General features: G+C 41.9%; 1 protein-coding gene and 1 long non-coding RNA gene across 2 annotated transcripts in view; one reads left to right on the top strand and one right to left on the bottom strand.

Moving 5' to 3' along the window:
* Nucleotides 1-23,333, bottom strand: part of CAPZA1 (capping actin protein of muscle Z-line subunit alpha 1) — a 341,315-nt gene that overhangs the window by 24,658 nt on the left and 293,324 nt on the right. The window contains exons 6-8 of the mRNA XM_078644469.1: nt 12,794-12,873; nt 12,561-12,639; nt 3,178-3,249 (exon numbers count right to left, since the gene is read on the bottom strand). Coding sequence (XP_078500595.1) covers nt 3,178-3,249; nt 12,561-12,639; nt 12,794-12,873 — 231 coding nt within the window. The remainder of the gene's footprint in view (nt 1-3,177; nt 3,250-12,560; nt 12,640-12,793; nt 12,874-23,333) is intronic.
* LOC144755491 (uncharacterized) overlaps nt 1-23,333 on the top strand; it is a 457,970-nt gene that overhangs the window by 401,964 nt on the left and 32,673 nt on the right. The window lies entirely within an intron of this gene.

The raw sequence follows: 23,333 nt of genomic DNA, 5'->3' as shown, positions 1-23,333 counted from the left end.
ACAACCTTTTCTTCAATGATAGAGTTTTGGCTGACGGCTTCTTTGCTCTCCCGCACAAATGGTCATCTGCAGACAGATGGTTTTTTGGCAGAGCACTCTCCTGCGGTGTCCATGTTATGGGACCCGTGGGGTTCTTTCTTCCTCAACACTTTTAGGTCGACGAGTTCTCCGGTGCCGGGACAGTTTGAAGGTTACGAGTCTAAAGGCCTTGAATCAGTTAACCCTTGTTTTTTATGCTCTGTGTGCATTTCTGTTCCATTCGTTTTTTTCTTCTGCGCCTGTTTCCAGTCATCAATGGTCTCCACCTTGGCTTCTGAGCCTTCTCCTTTGGGGACATTATCCTCTTCCTCACTCTGCAGACACCGGTCCCTCACTGACAAGCTGTCCTCTGGATCTTCATAGCATAGTGTGCCGGTCCCTGCTCCTCCTTGGCTTCAGGTCTTTTCAGTTTAAGTTTGGCAAACGATTCGCAGGCCTTGGTGCTGTGGTCCCTCGGCAAGGAGAGATTACAAACCTGCTGGTTCTCTCTCTTGGATAGTTTGTGGTGGTACTCTGGGAAGAATCTAAAGGGCATGTTATCCATAGCCCAAAGTGAATGTGGGCATTCTTTGAGCATTCTCCGACCGCCCCGTTGGTCGCCCACACGTCCCACCTACTTCTTCCTTATCGCCCTGTTACTACTTTATCTTTGCTCTACGATGATGATTGCAAGTTGAAATATTTAGAATTATTTGACAATACCCGCCTTTATCCTTTTGACATTTGAGGACCCTTCAGCTGCAGCTTTCAGAACGAACAGCAGACGGCTCCCAACATAAAAGAAAATAGTTATAAGAGTACTATAAGAGGATAATTCGGGCTTAACCACTACATGGTGGCACTATAAGGGACAGCTTGTGAATCTAGAAAAGAGTCATACTGCAAAACTCCATCCAATTTATGGCCCGAAAGAGGCTTTCTTTCAGCATTTTTCGGCCTCTTACCTGTCCCACAAAGTTTCAGCTCTTAAAGTGGAGGTTGTGTGTTTTACTTCCTAGCCCCTAACCAATATAGCAAGATGTCATCTAATCTGTAATTGGAAGGGAACTTCTTAATTAAAAAAAACAAAACGTGGTTATTTACCACAAGAGTCTGACAGTCCTCCTAGATTTCCCTCAATCTAGGATGCAGCACTAGGAGACTCTTCTCTGGGTAACAGTGTGCTTTATAAGTCAAATTGAACGCAATGCTAAACTGCATGCATATGGACTTAGGATAAAAACAAACTATGTGCAAGGCTTCCATAGACAGCTATTAGCATAAATACCATATCGGGAATCCAGTCATTACTGCTGAAAACAGAAGAAGCTTTCAACTGTCATGACTTCATGGGGAAGTACAATTTAATTTATTTATTTTTATTTATTTAATGTTTTCTATAGTGCGAACATGACCCAGAGTAGGGTATCAGAGCGCTTTACTGTAGCGTTTCATCAAAATGAGTACATTAGTGGATAAAACCAGAACATTAGAGGACAAAACCAGTCATTACAGTTTCACACTTCAGTATATCATATAAACATATATATAGTCAATAGTTGAATGACCAAGGCACAGCTAACTAACAGGATAATCTTTGTACCAACATCGGATAGCGGAGCACTGAATGCAAGTGAGCAGTTTATAGACAAGTGATCAGTTTATAGACAAGCAGTCGTCCAATCAGTCCTATGGGAGAAATTTGCTCATATAGAATGATTTTGCTTCCTTTTTGAAGGTTGCGATGGATGTGATTCTTCTGATGTTAGGTGGGAGTGCATTCCAAATTCTTGGTGCTGCTCCTGAGAATGCTCGGTCATAAGTCTTTTTCTTCCTGAAGCGAGCCGGTTTCAGAAGTAAGTCTGTTTTGCTCCTAGAGGGTCGGTTGACCCCAGAAAGAGTAAGTTTCTGAGCCAGGTAACCTGGAGTATTGTGATGGATTGCATTATGGGTGATGCATGCCAACTTGAAATGAATTCTTGCTTCGAAAGGCAGCCAGTTTAGCATTTTCAGGTGAGGGGAGATATGGTCGAATTTTTTGGATCCCGCAATCAGCCTTGTGGCTGCATTAAGACAGGCTTTCAAAGGGGCTGTTGTGATTTTGGGGAGCCCAGCCAGCTCCAATCTTCCACCTACTTTCTTCACGTGTCAATGGACCGAAATGAAGCAGTGAAGAGGTGAGATGGGCTGCCCTCCATCCCACCTCTCAAAGGTCTCCTAAGACCTTGTGGAATTTGCATAGAGCAATGTCTGATATGAGGATTTTAATCTGTGAAATATGATTCAATGATAGCAGCTGGCTCTCTACTTACCCAGTTAGAACTGAGGCACAATATTCAAGTGATGGAGGAGGATGACAGGATGGCATTATCTGCCCGAACATATATTTGGAAAGAGATGGAGGGGGGGTTTACAAGGCATGTTGGAAATTGTTAGGATGCCAAATATGTTACAGTGGAGAGAGGGAGAGAGGCAGAGGATGATGCAGAGAGGGGTGAAAGGCCTAGGGAGACCAGAGTTGTGTGTACTGCTCCCCATGACTCCTCTCTACTCATATGGGTTGGAATAGGCATACATCATATAAAACTGTAGATATGTAATTCTAAATGACATGGAGTTTACCACTCCGAAGGTCCAAATGGCAATAGACAACTCTAGCTTCACCCATGTTGTCGATTACAGGTCACTTAGATCCCGGAGGATAAAATCAATCCATGTTATTTATAGTTACCGTTCTATAACCTTTGTCTAAATACTAGGCACACTATTATGGACAAATTCGTTTTTAAGTTTCTGGCTAAATTGGATCAAAAGCAATGGCAGAGCAACTTTTCATGATTTACAGTGCCTAATAACCATTTTGAAAATAAAACTACTAACTCTATAAAGTTAGACACAGAGATTAAACTTCATTTTGGACTTAATTTACATCGTTTTCTTCGTTCTTTTATGAACGTTACAAACAAAGGTCAATCAAATATGCATGAGGACAAACAGATACGGCAAGTGAACTCTGGCATGGAGGGAAAATAGTCAGGGTAAGCAACAAGCATTGCTTATCTAAAAGTATAAAGTTAAATTCTAGCATTAACTCCCATATTTAATTATGGAAGATCAAAACAACATTATTGATAAACAAATTGATACCCTGATACTCACAGAAATTGTAATAGGCTCCTGAACGTCTTTGTGACTAACAAGCTGAACATTGCCATCTTCATAATAATGCACCTTGTAAAATTAGAAAAAGTATTTATTAAATTTAAAATCACTGAATTCTTTAAATGATATGTTGCTGGTACTTACACAAACACTTTTCGGAAATAGGTTGTTAATCTATTTTATATATATTTTTTTACCACCAACATACAATAAACTAAGCACATATTGTTAGTATTTACATACGTTAATACATGTATTGAACATGTCACACGTTTGAATGATAATATTATAAGTCTTCCATATCGAATATCCTCCTATTATCTAAGAAACGGCTCTTCTAACTCTCTCCTAATGTACCCTTATTTTGTCCTCTCCTTCAAGGAGCCCATCCACTAAGAATCATCCCCACCTTCCATTTCTTGACCACTCCATAAATCTACTCATACGCAGATCTGCGATGTAAACCTCAGAACGGTTCAGAAAGATAAATCTCCCACCCCGCCAACAGAATGTAATGTCATAATAATAGGCAAATATGCACTCTCTACTGATGTTGGGACATCAGTAGAGAGGATGCACCCCTGCTGTGAGTTTTCCATGCAGCTAGTCACTGGATATTATTTTATTTTTGGACTCGGTGTGTATGGCAATCATGGGTGTATGCAGAATGTCGGCAAGGAAATGGACTGAGATCCAGAAGTAGGCTTTGTGTTCGGCACCTCTTCTTTTCTGGGCATGAATACCATCGGCCCAACAGGCTACAGACAATAGACAGTGGTAAAATTGACTCATACCTGCAGGACAGGCTTTTTTGCTTTACCTCTTGCATACACATTGTTAGTTGCCTATTATGCTCTCCTGTTCAAAATTATCTAAAAGTCCCCTGCAATAGTGTTCTATTCATTTGGGAAGTAGTATGCATGTTTAGCGGGGATAGCATTATGCATGTGTGAGAACTTTCACTGTTACAGCACATGAATCCACTTAGAATCTGTGTGGATGACACACAAGTTGGGGATTGGAAAAAGACTGATGGACAGCAATCTAAATTACAGGAGTCCTCCAATACAATTTTGATGACCTACAAGCTGGACTCTGGTGTACGGGATAGGAGATAGAGTACCCCTTTGAAATACATGGCCAGGTCTTAATAGTTTCCTGCTCCATTCTTCCCCAAAGGGGGCTTCGCCGACAGATTATGAGGTGGCTGAGTGACGAAGTCTACCCCTCTTTTGCATCTTTGATTTGGCTTTCTCTGACAGAACTCCTAATCCACACGTCCATCATGATGACACTAGGACATGGGGCTTAGTTGCTAAAGGTACAGACTTCGGAACCTGGAACTCCGGTTTGAATCCAGGCCTTGCGCTTGACTCGACATCAAGGGATTCTGGGCAAATCACTTAATCTTCATGTGCCTAAATATTGTGAAATGTATTTATCTAATACCCGCCTGAAGTACATCGTTTCCCAGCGCAGCCCATGTTGTGTTGAGTTCCTAGCTAGGTTTGCGCTACATAAATACCACCCCAACTGCTAGCTCCCTCGCCTGGGAATATAACCTAAAGTCCAAGGAACCTTGCTGGAAGTGCTGAAGACCTGCCACGAGAAGGGGAGCTGCCTTTACAGTCTTGAAGTAGAAATACTGGAGGTCCCTTTGTAGAAGGAAACTGCCTGAAGGAGAGAAAAGCTGCTTGGACGAAGAGGAGCTGATCAAAGGAAGCAGTAGACGGCAGTCACTTTAGGAACACCTGTGCTTCAATACCCAGGTAGAGATTGGTATTAAAAGTGTCTCCAACTTTCGGTATTACAATAGGGAAATCCCCAAAGCAAAAGAGTGAAATGGCCCTAACTAATAAAAAAAAGGAGCCCAGGAACCCTTATTTCTTGGTGCTCCCCTTGAACCAGTTCCGAAAGCACAATATACAGGTGCTAAATAAACTATATCTTGCTCTATTCCCCCACACAGCTACTGGTTAGTCCAATTCCTCATCATTGGTAAACACATTAATGCTGACCACAACAGTCTGAGTCTACAACTGTTACTCTTTTCCTCAACACGGTCTTTCCACTGTAACCCGCTTTATCAATGCTGCAACGTTGGGGAGAGAATGTCAATCATTTCAGCCCATCCTGGATACCCATAGGTGTCTAGTTTTAAAAAATGTACAGGTTTGCTAGGTTTCCCTAGGTGCTGGCTTACCAGTTTGATTTCGCTGAATTTGTGCCTGTCAAATGTAAGCCAGTGTATATGAAAGAATTTTTTTTTAAAAATACCCTCTAATTGATATGAGAGTACCGGTACCCACAAATTTAGAGATGTACAAGTAACCACAACTCCTAAACTCCATGCCCATTTCAGAAATCCATTGGTTTCTTTGATACCCATTTTTCACTCTACCTATTTCACTATACGAATTGGTCTATACTTGGTATTCAATGAAAAACTATTGTACGGTGCACTTAGGTTGTTGGCTCCGGGTACCTTGGGTTCTTGGAGAAGCTACTAACCCTATTTAGTCCCCGCAGCCAGACGAGTCTAGCAGACGTAATGGTATATTGCTTTTGTAATCATCTATCGTGACAAAGTTACAGATAAAATGTTGTCATAAATAGACGTTTTTCCAACTCATTTTCAGTATTTCTTTATTTCAACATTTAATTTCCTTGGGAAAACATTGAGAGCTGAGAGAGAGAGAGAGAACTGCTGTCAAGCACAAACTGGAAAGAGGTTGCAAGCACAAACAAATGGCAAAAATGGGCTACAGCTTTGAAAAATGCCAAAACTGTAGTACAAAATTAGGTATTTAGATTCAGCTTTGCAAGTTCCTGAAAGTTGAGACAATGGTTATTTTAGAAAAATGTTCTTTAATGTCATTTTTAGGAGGAAAAAACTGACATCTGTAGCATTTTTTCCCTATTTAAAAAAAAAAAAAAAAAAAAATAAAATTGTGTTATACTTTGCCAATTTTCTCTGTCTCCTCCAAGGAATCCACAAACCCTGGGTACCTTTAGAATCACCTAGATTCTGGACAAAAAGTAGGCTAATTTGGCATGAATACCTTATGTGGAAAAAAGGTTATGGAACCCTAAGAGTAAAATAACCCCAGAAAGCCAAAAAATGTCTCAACACTGGGGAGGGGGTGGAGGGAGGGGAGAGGGGGGGAAGAGGGGGAGGGTATAGAGTAAGAGCAGTAGCTAAGTGTTCAATGATTTTCACCAGGCCACAAAATCATCATGAAGACTAGTGAGGAGCTATCGGCTCATCCTCTTTCTGCATAACACGCAGCTGCACCATTTATTCTACCACCTAGTTCATCTTAGCAATTGTGCACTTCCCCTGCCCATTCCCTAGAAAGAATGTTATCTTCCTGGATGATCTCAAACTCTCCCCTCTGCATAAACATGTTCAACAATATGCAGGAGATTAGCTTCAAATTGTAACAAAATGACAAGGGGTCACTCAGATCCAGGCACACGTTGGACTCCATGTGCTTAAAGAACTGTGAAATTTCAGTCCAATCACATGTATGGAAAGACCACTCCAAGACATACCCTGCAAATTTGGAGTACAAACACCACCCCTTTCAGAAACCCCACCCCCTTCAATATTAGGCATTTAAAAAACATGCACGATCTATAACTATCAACATCAATGCCATCAACTGATCCAGACACTTTGGAGGACTACTGATTTCTCCCTGTACAAAACTAGAAAACCAAAGGTGTGCCTCAATTCCTACAGCAAGTGGTTCAACAGAGATCAGATGAAGAAGAAGAAATGCACTACCTAGAAGGGCTAGACTAAATAATTGTCTGACAGACAAATAACATTGGAAAGCCTACAAAAAAATCAATCAAGCAAGAAAAAGATCAACGTCACCAAATACACAATCGTGGTGTCCTGTGAGACAAATAAAAATTGCAAATCCATCACCAACACTCTAAAAATGTCCCCCAATTTTCCTAACCAATTGCAATCCATAGTCATCTCTAACGAGCCAATGAAAACCGTGGCACCTCTAGACTTCATCATCAAAAGTAATGTGCCCAAATTGCTTAAGAAGCCCTTCTCAGCCACATGCCTCAATCGGTTATTTTCCACCTTCTGGACCTGCTTTACCTCGTGACAGAATCAATCAACATTATAAATACCTCAATTCTCTCTGGCAATGTTTTGGACACATTAAAAAACACCATCATCGCCCCTCTTCAGTAACCAAGTATCTCCTAACACAATGACTGGACACCAACTGGCCTATCTTCAACCTCTACTTTCCCAGCAAGATCCTGGACATGGAACAAAGACAACTCCTCCACAAAAGCAATGAAATAGTTTCAAAAAACCCGTGGGCCAACTTAATGGAAACGTTTCATGGATTTAGGAATTGAAACCGGAGCTATGCTGAATACACAACACCTACCACCATTACCATCCATCGACCACCAATATTTATTCCACGCTGCAAGAATTATCCTAACAGCCCTGTTCTAGATGAGAAAAGAGATACGGATACCCTTGCTTGAAGTAAACAAGGCTACCACACCATCAACCAAACAACTATGCTGGAAAGGCAAGAAAACTGGGCTGGTATATCAAGCTAGACAAAACAAGCCCTGATCGTTTCACATAAACCACAGCTAAAAAGCCTTAAGATATTTTGAAATGTCTGCATAAAACTTATTTGGTGATGTTCCTCAAGGGTCTTCCCCCTCACTTTTTTCAACAATCATTTATTGTCCATGGTATACAAATGATGCACAAATGTATTCTACTTAGAAACTAGTCCAAGAAACCCAAACAACATTACAGTATGCTTAGACAGTGTGTTCCACGGGCACTAGATGAAGCAGAGTTGGTTATATATGCATGAATGGTGCCAAGACATGAATTCTGGGAATCTACCACTATCAGATTGTCTCACTACCCTGTGTCTGGTTCTCGGGTCTGGGAACCTCACAAACCAAACATCCCCTCCCTCTCTTTCTAGACCTCCCCCGCCCCGACACACTCTAACTGGTATAAATATAAAGGAACTTTGGAGTCTGACACCAACCTCACCATCAAACCACAAGTGGCAGATTGGGGACCTGTAACCTGGTCAGCAGTGAAAATACATCCCTCTCCTTAAAGCGGACAATCGAGTCAAATTGATATAGGTCCTCACCCTGGTACTCCTCAATTACAGATACTACTGCTTCATCATCAATAACAACCTCTCTCTTAAGCCTCAGGTGTCTAAGGTCAGGGCCACCTGCTTCTCTGTTCTCAAATGGCTCAAGAGGATCCTCCGGCTAATACCTCTGGCCGCCCAGAGAACAGTGATGCAGTCTCTGGTGACATCCAGATTGGACCACAGCAATGTACCATACCTGGGCGCAGACGAATCCTCGATCCATCGCTTGCAGATCCTTCAGAACGCAGCTGCTAGTCTTTTTCGGTTGCCTAGACATGCTTCAGTTTCACTACTGCTTCACAAACTACACTGGCTTAGGGTTGGTAAGCTTATCGAATTAAAGAATCATTCACTGAACCCAGGGCGGTGAGGGCTTGACACTTGTGCACACAAGTAGTTATTCTTGGATAATACTGTTCTCAATTTAAGACGGCGGGATTTATCAGACCAGCTGCTCACGGGAATGACTTACTCAAGTAGAGAAGAATGCAGCACTTGTGAAAGAGAAGACTACAGAATATTGAATAAGGAAGATTGTGAGAACTGAGCAAAAACTGTTGATGTGAAACACAGTATTCGTGAATGAGAGTGTGAAAATCAGGACACGGATTACGGATTGATCGTGTAGAATGTATAAGAAATTGGTTACATGAAATAAAAAGGTTACTCATGGGAGCGCTTAAAAAAGATGCACGTTTGACCTATGATATGAATGAAGGTCCCACAAGAATTGAACACTGATGAAGTACGGGTTAGGACGAAACGCGCAGGCTCAAAAGATTTGATAAAACTGAATGAATGACATTATATGATGTTCTATCTTTAACAAATTTGGAACAAAAATTCTTTGGAACTGAAAATATGGCCTGTGGACTGGACTTTCTTTGAGAAATTCAAAAATTGATTGATAACATTGAAAGAAGGGGATACGCTCCTGTGCTATTGGTATTGTTTTATCGAATTTAAGGCCTTATGCTTTATGTTACAGGCCAGACATGGCTTAGTCCCTTCATACATTCAATGCTTGGTGAAACCCTATGTGCCCACCAGACAGCTGGGATCTTCTAACCTTTCACTGTTCACAATGCCCAGGTTTCGTCCAGCTCGCATGAAAGGTTGCTCGTTTTTTTTCCTACCTGGCCTGAAACTTTGTAATTCTCTCCTGGTTGCTCTTAGGAACTGTCACTCACTGCTTACCTTTCATAACAAGCATTTGCATTGCAATAGGTCTCGCATTTACGCGTGTTTGAGCTATTGGAATTGTAAATAACAATGCCTTTTATTTATGTTTTGGTTTTTAAAACATAAATAAAAGCCAGTCATTTACAATGCCAATAGCTCAAACTCTCGTTAATGCGAGACCTATTGCATTGCAAATGCTTGTTTAACAAAGCATCAGACAAACACAATAACTCACTACTCCTGTCGCAAACAATGTGTATCCAATCAAATGAATGAACGGGCACCGACGTAGGTGATGTGAAAGTGACTTAATACCAAACAGACCATCAGCCCTAAAAAAATCACCTACAGTCCTCCCTAGCATGCAACCTCGTGTTACTCACAAGACAACGTTTGAAACAATGGTTCTCTGTGAATAGATGAGCACATGAGGTGTTAACCATCAACTGGCACGAAGAACTACAATAAATGCATATCCCACGCAATCTCCGGAAAACTTACTGAATCCAATCTCAATTCGGTAAATTAAATCCGTACTCCCGTGTAAGTGTGCGGCTGTCACCAGGTATGAGGACCTGTTCAAAACATATGGTGCCTTTAATGTAAGTGAGTAACAATAGACAGAGTATCGACTGGTCATCAGCCTTATGCGGGCTCACCTAGGCTTCATGCTTCCGACGTACATATAAACAAGAAAAAGAAAGAGGGAAGAGGAAGAAGGGGGTGGGGAGGGGGAGAGGCCGAAAACGAGAGAAAAAAAGCTCTTGGCATTGCTGTGGGGAGGGGGGGAGGAGAAATGCGACACGGCCTGGCGGCTGTGAAAAGTGCGAAATGAAAACCTTTCACCTACAGTCCTCCCTAGCATGCAACCTGTGTTACTCACAAGACAACGTTTGAAACAATGGTTCTCTGTGAATAGATGAGCACATGAGGTGTTAACCATCAACTGGCACGAAGAACTACAATAAATGCATATCCCACGCAATCTCCGGAAAACTTACCGAATCCAATCTCAATTCGGTAAATTAAATCCGTACTCCCATGTAAGTGTGCGGCTGTCACCAGGTATGAGGACCTGTTCAAAACATATGGTGCCTTCAATGTAAGTGAGTAACAATAGACAGAGTATCGACTGGTTGTCAGCCTTATGCGGGCTCACCTAGGCTTCATGCTTCCGACGTACATCTAAACAAGAAAAAGAAAGAGGGAAGAGGAAGGAGGAAGGGGGTGGGGAGGCCGAAAACGAGTGAAACTAGGCTTCATGCTTCCGACGTACATCTAAACAAGAAAAAGAAAGAGGGAAGAGGAAGGAGGAAAGGGAGGGAGTCCGAAAACGGGAGAAAAAAAGCTCTTGGCATTGCTGTGGGGAGGGGGGAGGAGAAATGCGACACGGCCGTGAAAAGTGCGAAATGAAAGCCTTTGATGCAGCAGGGGGCGGAGCGGATCCCTTTCAAGTGAAGCTGCTGGCGGCACCACGCTGGGGAAGCAACAGATGGCTGGCTTTCATGTGCACGCGCTTTTTAGGTCAATGCGCTTGCGCATTGAGCTTGCTTTTCACGGGCACACATCAAATCGCCCGATGGTTAAGCTCTCGTTAAGCCCCTATATTTCTCGCAAGCGCATTGACAGGCTCGACCTAAAAACCTTAAGACATTGCTCTTTAGCAGTCATGTCTGATTTTCTGCTATATGGGGTTGTTAGCTGCCGGCTGCGGCTCTGCTTGCTGCCTGTCCAGCGCCGGTAGACCCTTGTTGGGTAGCCGCACAGAAGTAAAGGCCTAACAACTGCAAAACTGGCACTTCAGTAATTCCCCACTAGATTATTCCGTTCAAACTATCAACCAATGCTTGATCAAAGAAAAGAAAGAAGAAAAAAAAAAAAGATTGTTGGGTTGGCAATGAACTATTCTTTGTGCACATTTGATCCACATCAGAGATCCTAGCCTAATTATCTGCTGTTAAGTAAAATTTAGAAGTCGAATTGACAGGCCTTTATCCAACTCCACCACAGAATAGAAGTTGCACAGAAACAAATTTGGACAGTTCATTTACCCTGCCTAACTGGACTGGGTATTAGAGAAGACCGCTTAATATATCCATAAGCTACTTATCTACTGACGCAGTTACGTCTGTCCTTACATTCTCGATCCATGTGCATTAATCCTTCAAATTTTCCCTGGCTTGTTTGGTGAGTGATAGATTCATATGAACTTATAATACAACATCAATAGTCCATAACCCCTTGACTGCCACCCACACATCTTTTTTGGGGGCTATTTGTCGGATCTTTATAGCAGTCTGGAATTAGTCATTCCCATAACTATACTTCTGCTCTATAGCGTAGTATTTGCCGAAGCACGGTAACAGAACACGCAACTCAGTTCGAGGTACCCTGCTTTCTCACACTCATATTTTACATTTAATTGCTTGTCTCCTGATTTGCCAGTTTAATATCTTGAGCTTTACAGAATTGAGCGTTCAGCCACTTTTAAATTTGTGCAACACTTTTAATACGGTGTGGCCAATACTCTGGTACTCAAAGCTTTCACGTCTACTACAACAAGGTCTACTCTGCTATATTTCAATATCATTCTCAGCACCCATAACATGAAGCTCTGATCCTGTGACTCAAGTCCCCTTCCTGCAGGACATAGAGTGGGGTGAATTCAAAACCCAATCCTTCAATGTTTGATTTGAGTCTCATCTTTGTGCCAGTGATGGTTAGTCACAGGTGAGAAGTGAAATAAATTAATAGTATTGGCTAAAACCTGCTTTTTCACACTCATCAGCAGGTCAAACAAACTCTGGAATTACATCCAGCAGAAAATGACCTTATAACAGAGGACAGCAAGCAATAAAACACAATGATTAAGAGTAGCTACAAACAAAAAATCATTACATTCCTATAAGCAATTCAAGGTTGCATCAGGCTCACATTTCTATGTAAGCCTTTCTTCACCATAAAACAAAAAAAGTGACATTTAAGACATTTTTCTCCGCTCAATTAAAGGTTTTCACTGACCTGAATTTTGAGCACACCTATAAGTTGAGCTGTAGCGTGCGAGACTGTAAACTTCCACTCAGATCGCCAGCGGCCATTCCTAAAGACAAAACAAGACTTTTGATGTAACCAAATGAGACCAGCAAGGAATACAGTGACAAAGCAGCAAAACGTAGAAGCTTAAGACGTGTTGATGCAGCCAATGTAAAAGACGAAACAAAAAAACAATCACATTCCAAGGACAAAGATCTTACCAAAAGTTCTTGGGTTGAAACTGGTGGCTCTCTATACATGCTATAATGGTCTGCTGCCCATCTATGGTTTTACCATAAACCTAAGTAATGTAAAAATGAGATTCAAATTTAAGTGAATGAGGAACATGCAAACTATAAAATTAAAAATGTTCTTTGTAACACTTTATTTAGGCATGGTGGACATCGTAAAAAAACATAAGACCAAAGAAATTAAAATGCAGTTAGCAGGGGCGAGAAAAGGCAAAAAGGGAATTTCAATTATAAGGAGGGAAAATATCAGCGTAATATATAGTTGAGTAATTGGAGAAGTCTTCACATTATAGGAATCAATAGTACATAAATCGTCTAAGAATGTAGTAAAGGGTGAGAATACATCGCTACTAGGTAAGTTAATCCCAATACTGCTACAGCTTCGGTTTCTGTAGCTTAAGAAGAATCGGTCATTCTGTGTAATATATCACCTATTTCCTGCTAAGCAAGGAACATGCAGTGCCATTCTCCATTATCCCCAACTGGTCCTTACTGTATGTTAAAGGGTTTCTATGTCTTTGAAATGGTGCATTTTGTCCACTAAGATAGCATTCCATTTTTCTATGGAGTAGTTACGTCAAATATTAGCCTACCAATCGGGGTGGAGTATTTTGCTTCCAGCACTGGGTCAGACTCAACCTACCTACTAAAAGAAAATGTGTGACTGGTTTTCCCATTTAGGAATACATGGTGTAGTTTCGATCGTCTCTTGGGAAGCCCAACAATAGGAGTAGGTAGGATCTAGTGGCAGATCGACCCCTGCAATATCTTTGATAAGAAGCAATAAATACACTACACTCAGCAATTGGAGCCACAGGGCAAATAACACTCATCAGGTTTCAGGAGGACCATCATTACTGCCTCTATCATGGAGTTCATAGCCATACATACATATAAAAGCCATCAGAACCTGAGGTTCCATTTCAAGGTAAGTCCGGCTCCAGGAATTTTTATTTGGGTGGGCCACTGCAGGCCCAATTTGTTGCTTCTTGTGGTAGTCTACAAGCCCAAGATTACATCATATCTACTTGCAAATAGTCATCATGGTACAACGGATAGATTCTGTGTGTATACAGAGCATGTGGAGCGTTGTTAGAAAGTAAGAGCAATGTCTGGACCCAAGTGTAAATCCTCAAATTCCAGCAGGACAGGATTCAACACAAGCACTTCCAGGCCTGATTTTCCACCTTTCTACCATCCCTCTCTTGTTCACCTTATCTCACAGCTGACCTTGGGCCCCAGCCTCATATCAGCCAAAATCCAGCTCCATTTCTAATATTTTCAGTAAACAAACATTAATAAAATCACCTTCAAACTTAAAACATTGAATATAGCAGTAAATATAATTAGCACACACTTTAAAATATGTTCCACAGTTGCCCTAATTACCGGACTGCTAATTAAATAAAAACAGAAAGGCCATGACGGGGCCGGCTTTAGCGCTAGAGAGAAAATCTTTCTTGGTGCCCCACCAGTGACCTTTCTTCGCATATACCTTTGCTACCACCCTCCAACAAATATAGCATGTTAAAGCACATGCAAATACATCACATGCTATTACAACGCAGTCATTACAACAAGCGCATTTGCTAGTACGCAATACCTTTACCTCGCAAGTCATTACAATTACTTGCTGTAGGGAGCGCGCTGGACTTAAAAATAGTATAATTTATTATTCCTACTACAGTTTGCGCAACATCAGGGAAGGTGTTGGATTGTATATCCAATACCTTTGCGCCCCTACAGCACGTCGTTGAAATGACTTGCGATATAAAAGGTATTGTTACGTTGTAATAGCACTGTGTTGTGGAAACCGCATTGTAAACGCTGCGTCCCCCAATCCAACAGTGCCCTTCATCTCTCCGTAGCCCCTCCCCCACATGACTTCCTCTTCAGACTCCCTCACTACCACCCTCCAACCATGCCCTTCATCTCTCTGTAGCCCTTTTCTCATATGCATTTCATTTGTTGTATAGCTCTTCTCGCATCAGTGTAGGGTGCCACAGTACTTTACATAATGCACACATTATACAGAGACCGTGAATCACTGATTTACATACACGTATGTAAATCAGTCTATAGGGAATGTCACATATCCAATGAGGATTACAAGGTGTAGGAATCACATATCATCCATAATGGTGGGCAGTATATTGTAAGTGGGTTTGGGCCGGGAAAACACAAACTCAGGATTTAAAGCATACCCCAGTTGTTGGGGTTGGCTTTACTAATAAAAATGTATATCCGACTGAACTCTTTTTAGCAAAATTAAAATAATGAAAGATTGGGGAACTTCTAACTATATAGCAACACAGAACAAAGCGAAGTTCTAATTAGAACATTCATGTTGGTTTGCAGCACTTTGATGACAGTTCATAGGTCACTGTCCTTTGTTAAGAGTATAACATCTGAACTGCAAGTAACACAAGAATCTGTGACAAAGGCAATAACCCACTGAGATATCCACATAAACTACAGTCTATCTTCATTTCAAAACTACCAACAAAGGATTGCTATCCAGCAGGATCATTAATCACCAGTCACCTGGACATTTTTATTGTTATCTCTTAAATCCCTGATAAGAATGATTTAAATGAAGCATACCAAAGTATGTGATTTGCTGGGCCTATGCAGATTTTAAAAATAAGAACTAATACTAACACTTCCTTACCTACTTGGATAGTCAAACTTTGTGATAAGCAGCTGCAGGGTTCAGGAAATGTGAATCAGACTAAACAAACCTCTTTTCTCCAGTGTTGAAATAGAAAGGGAAATGTCCACACAGCAGGACTCGATGCCAAATAAATAATGTCTCCCCTTCACTATGCCCCTGTTGTTCCTGCACCACAACCCACCTTTCTAAAAGGAGTTGGGTGATTGGACCTGGGCTCTTTCTCACAGCCTCCCCCAATCACTCACCTCCCAGAATAGGAAGAAAAACAACTTTCAAGACGTTTTAAATGATACTGCCCATTTTCTATTGGCCTTTATGTCCTCACTGCGAGGGCCAAGGCTCATGCTTGGGTGGGTCACGCTCATGTTTGGGTGGGCCTGGCCCACCCAGCCCTCCCGCTAGAACTGGGCCAGTTGCAAGGTATAACCTGGATAGCAATTTTAATTTCTAACGGAGAAATTGGTACTTCTAGTTATTGTATGGCCCCGGGTCAAATACGGGAGGGCTATAATGCCTCAATAAGCATCTTGTACATTTGAATCAATAGTCTGGCCTGGTATGAAGTAGTATAAAATCCTGAGAACGCAGTCAGCATATCTTGTGTATGGTTTAGAACTGTACCTTTGTCAATCTGTATTTTCTGTTTATGATTACGTGCTTCCAAAGCCTTTCACTTAAATGCTAAGATATGATCTGCCCTTCTCACTTTCTGTAATACTTTTGACTTGTATGTGGCATTTTAGGTTGTCTCACTGATTAAGAGCTGTCCCAATTCCCCATGGGTGTTGCATGAGGCTCAATACATTCTGAATGGACAGTCCATCTTGTGCTGCTGTTCTAAGGAGAGGATTTGATATTCTAATTCTTGTTTTCAGCTCTTGGCATTTATGTAACATGAATGTATGCAAGATTAACTGCCCTTTTAAAATGGATTTTGCCACATCTAAGACTGTTTCGAGCGGCAATTCACATGCATCATTCTCTGAGAAGTGTTGATGGATACCGTCAGTTATTGTGTTTAGGAGAGATGTCTCTGAAGTGTACTTCATTTAGGCATCATGTTCTCACTGTAGGGGTCATAGGTGTTGGACACCCAGAGCCACATACCAAAGCAGAATGGTCTGATAATATGCAGACCCCTATGTTTTGACCATGGGATGTTCAAAGACAAGTAGGCCCAGAGCCTAAATGCCATAAATCAGTGCTAATGGGGTGCCATGTTTTGAAACCGACCTATTTTGGTTTTCATTGATAATAGCCCTAAAATCTCCTCCCATTATAAACGAGAAGAGGAGTAAAATCAGTTGCCAACTCAGTTGCTTGCAGGCGCAGCAGTTCTCGTGCAACGTCTCCCCAAGTATATCTTTTTGAGTCTATCGATGTGATTTACACAGAGCAGAGCCAAGAAATCATCGGAAGGCGGCTTCTTGTTGAATCACTAAAAAGCAGCTCCCCGCTTCCATTAGAGCATTCTCCGTCAGTATTGCTCACCAGCGGTTTAGTGTGTCAATTGTGAGGACCTACTTCCTGTACCTGGCCGTACTTACCAGGAGGTCATGCAGCAGAGAGCCTTGACCAGAGCTCAGCAAGCACACGTCTTGGTGGATCATCGTCATACCCATATGACCCCAAATAGTCTATTCTAATGTTGGTTTCAATAACTCTCTGTGTGGTGACAATAGGAGGGACAGCGCTGCTTCTATGAAAGCAAAACATGGTATGCATGCATTAGCCTCTTAACACTTACTCAAACAAAACAGAAGGTGAGTTAATGAGGCTGCACGTAAGCCCAGTCAACACTTCAGTACAAGCAGCCAGGGTAAACTACATTATGAAAATCTATCCTCACAAGTATCTAGTGTCTAACTAGACGAAAGTGAAAAAAAGCAGTTAATTCTGCTGGTTGAGCAAAATCATTAGTGCGTTAAGGTAATAGCTTAAAGCAAGTGAAATAATGTAATGTGTCAATTTATGAAAGGGGTTGAATAGCACACCAAAGCATCAAGTTTAACTGGAGCTTGGGATTCATTACATGCCTTCATTACAATGGTTTAAAAAAAAGAATCTGTGAGTCTATGTAAAAAACAATAGATAAGATCGGTGCATACACAACCCTGACAAAGTCTGCATAGCTTTGCAGAGCTATAACCTCTAAATTGTCCATCTTTCAGTGACCAGATCAGCGCAAAGTGTTGTTTAGGTTACATTTAACAAATCTCATAATACCAAGCCCTTCAGAAAAATGAGAAATAACCAGTTATGCTTTAATCCGATTGAAGTAGAAAACAGAACATTGGGGACTGCTCATGTATAATTATTCTGCATTGGCCTATAATTTCCTCTACATAAAGCAGGATTTGAAGTCTGGATTGTCCTACCTTCTCCCTTTTCCTTTGTAGAAGAATTTGCTACATCAGCTTGCACACAACTTGCACATCTACTGCTAGATGACTTAGTCAACTTTAACCTTAACCAAATCCATGGGCGTTAATATGGGTTGTAAAAAAATCTGCAAAGCTAAGTCAGGGCTAAAAGTTTGCATGTTTAGATTGTGTAAATCCAATAGATTTTGAAAAAAAAGAATCCCCTTAAAGGATATGGGTGGAACAGTGAGCAAAGAGCAAAAAACAAATTCAAATTAATTCAAATTAATACATAGGATAAATTCATTAAGAGTTTCTTCGTCACCCTTCCAGACGAAAAAAATATCGTCTATAAAGCGCGACCATAGAAAGATGTTTTCGCTAAATGGTGCCAATTCATTGTAGATGTTCAATAGCTCAAAGTAGCCCATATACAGGCATGCCACAATAGGGGCACATGCTGCCCCCATACTGACTCCACTGACTTGTTGGTAATATTCTCCTTCAAATTCAAAAAAGTTCTCATAGAGAACAATACGGAGACATTGTAATATGAATATGGAGTTAGGGAGATCAACTTCTCTTTCAAGCAGACTCTCGATAACTTTTAGGGCACCCGCTTAGGGTATATTAGTGTATAGGGACTCTAGGTCCATGGTGACTAAGAACTCTGTCCGAACAAAAGGGTGCACCCTTGATTCTGGATATGAAGTGTCCCGTATCTTTGACAAAGGACTGGAGTTTAGACACCAGCGGTTGGAGGAATCGGTCCACATATTTGGAGAGGGGTTCTGTGGCCGCCCCTATTGTGGACACAATAGGTCTCAAAGGAGGGTTAGTTTTATTCTTGTGAGTTTTCGGTATGCCATAATTAATAGGTATTCTAGTATGGCTAGGAGTCAAGAATTCGGCTTCTTTATGGCAAATCTCCCCTCTTTCGACAGCTGCTTCCACTATTCTAAGGATTTGGGCTTTCAATTTAGGTTCAGGGTCAAATCTGATTCTCCTATAGTTGTCAGGGGAACTAAGGAGATCATGCATTTTAGAGGAATAGTTGGTGGAATCAAAGAGAACTATCCCTCCCCCTTTATCACAGGGCTTCACGGTGATGGATTGATTGTCCCTTAAAGATAAAAGGGCCTCATTTTCCTCCTTCGAAGTATTGAAGGGGGGTTTTGGAACAAATTTAATGGTGTTGTGTATTTTGTTGATAACTGACTTCTCACATATTTCCACCTCCTTGCCAACCATATCGAGGCCTGGTGTAAAGTTGGATGGAGGTTTTAAACCAGATAAATTTATATCCTGGTCAGTGTGTTCGTTTTGAGAGAAGAACATGACCAACAACTCACTGTGTTCCTCTTCACCAAACCCACGACGAAGAACACTTTACTACACTATAGTAGTTTCCACCCTTGTCACCAGAAGGACAGCATCCCGTTCAGCCAGTTCTTGCGCAGGAACTGCACTTCAAGAAGAAACTCGCATTGAGAGGCTATCCCCACAGGATAATCAAACAATCATACAAACGGGCAAGATACTTTAACCGGGAGAGCATGTTCCAACCACGCCCCACTGAACCTATTGACCAACTGGTCTGCATATTCCAACATTCCACCTTTCATAACAAGATCAGACAGATCATCTGTTAAATCTTGACACTCAGATTTACAAATTGGGCAAACCTATCTTTGCATTCAGGCGGAATAAAAATCTTAGAAACCATCTGGTTTGAGGCAAGAACATGAGAGAAAACAAATTCTCTCAGAAATTGATCATTGGCTCTAGTCTCATCTTTGGCAACCACCAATGTGGAACTTGCCAAGCATGCCCTAATGCCTTGGTTACTGATCAGATTTCCATTAAAAACTACCAGATAGTACTCAAACAAAATGACCAATTGCAGGACGTCGAATGTGATCTATGCCATCACTTGCCCTTGCGGTCTCACTTACGTTGGTGAAACTGGCAGGGAAGCAAGACTGAGAATTGGCGAGCATAAAACCAATATCAGGACTAAAAAACTCTGCCCAGTTAGTGTCCCATTGGCATGATAAAAAACATACCGAAGCAGACCTGCGATGGATTATTGTGGAAAAAATCCATTGCCTAAAGGGACTTGACACTCTATCTGTGCGCAGAAGGAGAGAATTGTTTTGGATTTACACTTTGAAAACGAAAGATGAGGGGTTAAATGAACACCTACCGTGGGAGAACGCCCACGGATGAATTTGCTCCATTTCATTTACTGTGACTATCTCTTGTATGAATCTCTTGCAGCGATTTTTCCTCCTAATTTTATGAGGCCCGTTCGTTGCAATGTCGGGACTTATTTTTCTTCCTTTTTCTGAGAGTTTATGGAGGATCCCTTACCACCTCCTTGAGACGTCCCGCCCCTGCTCGAGACGTCCCCTCAGTGGTTGGCCGTAATTGGCCCGTACATATAAGGCCTGCCTCCGCTTACAGCAGTTGCCATTCTGCCCGTCCTTCGGCTGCCGCCTTCATCGTTTGCACCGGTAAGTGCAAACGTCTATTGCACCGCCTGGGACCCACCCTGATCCGTGTGTACCATCGTTTTAGGGGCCCTTCGATCTTACGATCTCGGTCCATCTTCCCTTAGGTTTGGTCAGCCCCTTGGCCCGTTTCCTTGAAGGACCGAGTTTACGTTGTTTGCGGGACTCGCCACTTGCTGCCGGTGATTATTCCTTCACCCAGTTCAGGTAATTACCTTTACCCTTGGAACCTTAGTCCCGCTCCCTCCTTTCCCTTTCCCACCTGTTCCCCGGTTTTTCTTTTCTCGCCCTGCCTTGTGTTCCTTTTCTTTTCTCTGGTCTTTGTTCCTTTTTTTCTCGACCTTTGTTTCCTGCCTTTATGCTTCCCACTCACCCTTGTCGTTCGTCCTGTTTTGCCTTTTTTCTTCTTTCTTCTCCTCTCCCCTGTTTGTTCGTCTCCCATGTGCCCGTTCCTCCACTCTCCGTCCCCCTCCCTCCCTTGCATCCTCCGTACGCCATTCTAAACTCTCCTTGAACCCTCACTAGAGCACTTTGTGTTTTTTTAAGTTATCCGGCTAGACTTGGCCCCGTGAACTGTGGCTCACATTGTAGACCCTTCTAAATCTTGGGCTCTGACCAGTGGATGAATCCTTCCGCCTTTCCGGATTCCCCAATACTTAAAATCTCCCCCGGGACGCCCGTGCCCCATCTTTTACACCCGGCCGTTGTTGTTCCCTCAGAGGCCGGTTCCCTTGTGGATCTGATCTGGTGGGTTGTCTATGCTGCCCCCCAGTCAGGTGAGCCCTGTTAGCCTTAACTCTTCTATTCCCTTCTCTCTTTGCCGCCCCTCATGTGTTCTAAAGAATAAAAACAATCTTTTTCCCTCAGTAGATACTACCGGATCTGAGACAAGGAAGTGCTCCTTGTTCCATTTTTTTAGTAACACCAGGTATCTCCTTTTCATTCCCACATCCTTTATACTTAACCTTTTCCCTACATCTAGTGGGTCTGCACATTGTATGCTTGACAGCTCATATTCTTTTGCACCTCTATACCTAGGTTGCACTCACTACCCTGACCCTCACTTTATGTATAGTTCTTTTGTGATCACGGGTCTCCTGCTTCTCATGCTGTATGCTCACATTGGTCCTGATTTTTCATTTGCTAATTGTTGGTTTTCGCTCCTGCTAATGGCTTATCAACAGTTGCCTTATTTACATGTTTTAATTAAACAATGAATTTCTTACATGCTAAAAATATATGATGTATGATAAATTTCAGATCTTCCCCACCCTGTTGTTCATTTGAAGATCTAAGCCCTGAGTAAAGTGAGACCCGTAATAGGTCGGTCACCGAAACGTACGTCGGCTGCTTACTTCCACAGAGAACTTGACGGAACCCATTACTTAATCCTATGTTTAATTATTTAGTTATTCTATATTTATTGATGTGTTGAAGTTACTTTCGAATTTTGACTATATTTGGGACATCGGTCTATTTTTACGAACAAACTATACATTTTCTGAGACTCGGTTATTCTTTAACTCAATGAGTATATTATTTGGACTATATATGAATTTGCTGGGTTTCCGCCTTGTCTTTACTGATGAGATTTGATGTTTGAGTGTTTAGATTCACTAGTATGAGGACGAATGTTATTGTATGGATGTGGAGCATTTGTAGTCTGTATGAGTGTTGAGCTGAACGCTTGTTGTGGGGAATGTATTATTCTTGATTTCATGTTGGTTGGTGTTAATTATTTTGTACATATGTTAATTCATTAAAGAACCTATTTATTTGATTCATTCAACTTCAATTTTGTTTGTTCCTTATGGACTGTTCATTTTAAAGGAGGGAAAACTATCTGTTATTGGTGACTTTGCTAGCACCCTTTTGATTCTATTGGGTGGAGACACTAGTCTGCTTCTTTACGTATTTGTTCCCCTGCGTCTCCGCCCCGGTCAATACCCCGGGGCCCCCTTGATTGATTGGATTTTTATGAGCCAGTCTAGATATGGGAAGACATGAATATGTTTTCTTAAATGTGCTGCTACTACTTCTTGGCATTTGGTAAACACCCTTGGCGCTGTCGTGACTCAGAATGGGAGCACTTTGAACTGGTAGTGCTTCGCATCTAACACAAATCTGAGATATTTTCTGTACGCTGTGTGGATGGGACTATGGAAGTAGGCGTCCTTGAGATCTAGACAAGGAAGTTGTTTAGTACTAGCAGTGGAAGGACTTGGAGTGTGACCATATGAAAAATGATCAGACTGTATGTAAATGTTTAGAGGTCTGAGGTCTAGGATGGGTCTTAGAGATCCGTCCTTTGGTATTAGGAAATATAGGGTGTATACTCCTTTGTTTTTGTGATGCTCTGGAACTACTTCCATTGCATTTTTCTGCAGGAGGGATATTACCTCCTGTCTGAGCAATGTTAAATGTTCCTGGGACATTGGGCGCTGCTTGGGTGGTATGTTTGGGGGGTAGATGTTAGTTCCAGACAATAACCTGATTGAATTATTTGGAGCACCCACCTGTCTGATGTGATGTTTTCCCAGGCCGGCAGGTATTGTTGGAGTCTTCCCCAGACAGGAGCGGAATGGGACGGGGAAGGGAGTCATTGGGCAGGGGTAGAGGCAGAGCGGGAGTTATTTTTACCTCTGCCTTTGTTATTGTTACCCCTGTAACCCGCCTCTGCTGTAAGTGGACTGTGTAGGGGCTTTGTACGAGGTAGAAGCTGTGTCCGAAGTATATGCCCTGGTGGCACCTCGATAGGATGAGCGACGAAATGAACGTCTGGGAGCCTGCGACTGCAGGGCCCCATAGATTTGGCGGTGTCTGTATCCTTTTTAATTTTTTCTAGTGATACATCTACGTTGGGTACAAATAGGTGTTGCTCATCAAAGGGCTGATTAAGAATGTTACTTTGCACCTCAGGTTTGAACCCTGATATACGTAGCCAGGCGTGTCTACGTAGT

The sequence above is a fragment of the Lissotriton helveticus genome, chromosome 5_1 (assembly GCF_964261635.1).
Source record: "Lissotriton helveticus chromosome 5_1, aLisHel1.1, whole genome shotgun sequence".
Taxonomy (NCBI): Eukaryota; Metazoa; Chordata; class Amphibia; order Caudata; family Salamandridae; genus Lissotriton; species Lissotriton helveticus.
The sequence above is the reverse complement of the archived record's forward strand: the minus strand, read 5'-3'. Positions and strand labels throughout refer to the sequence as shown.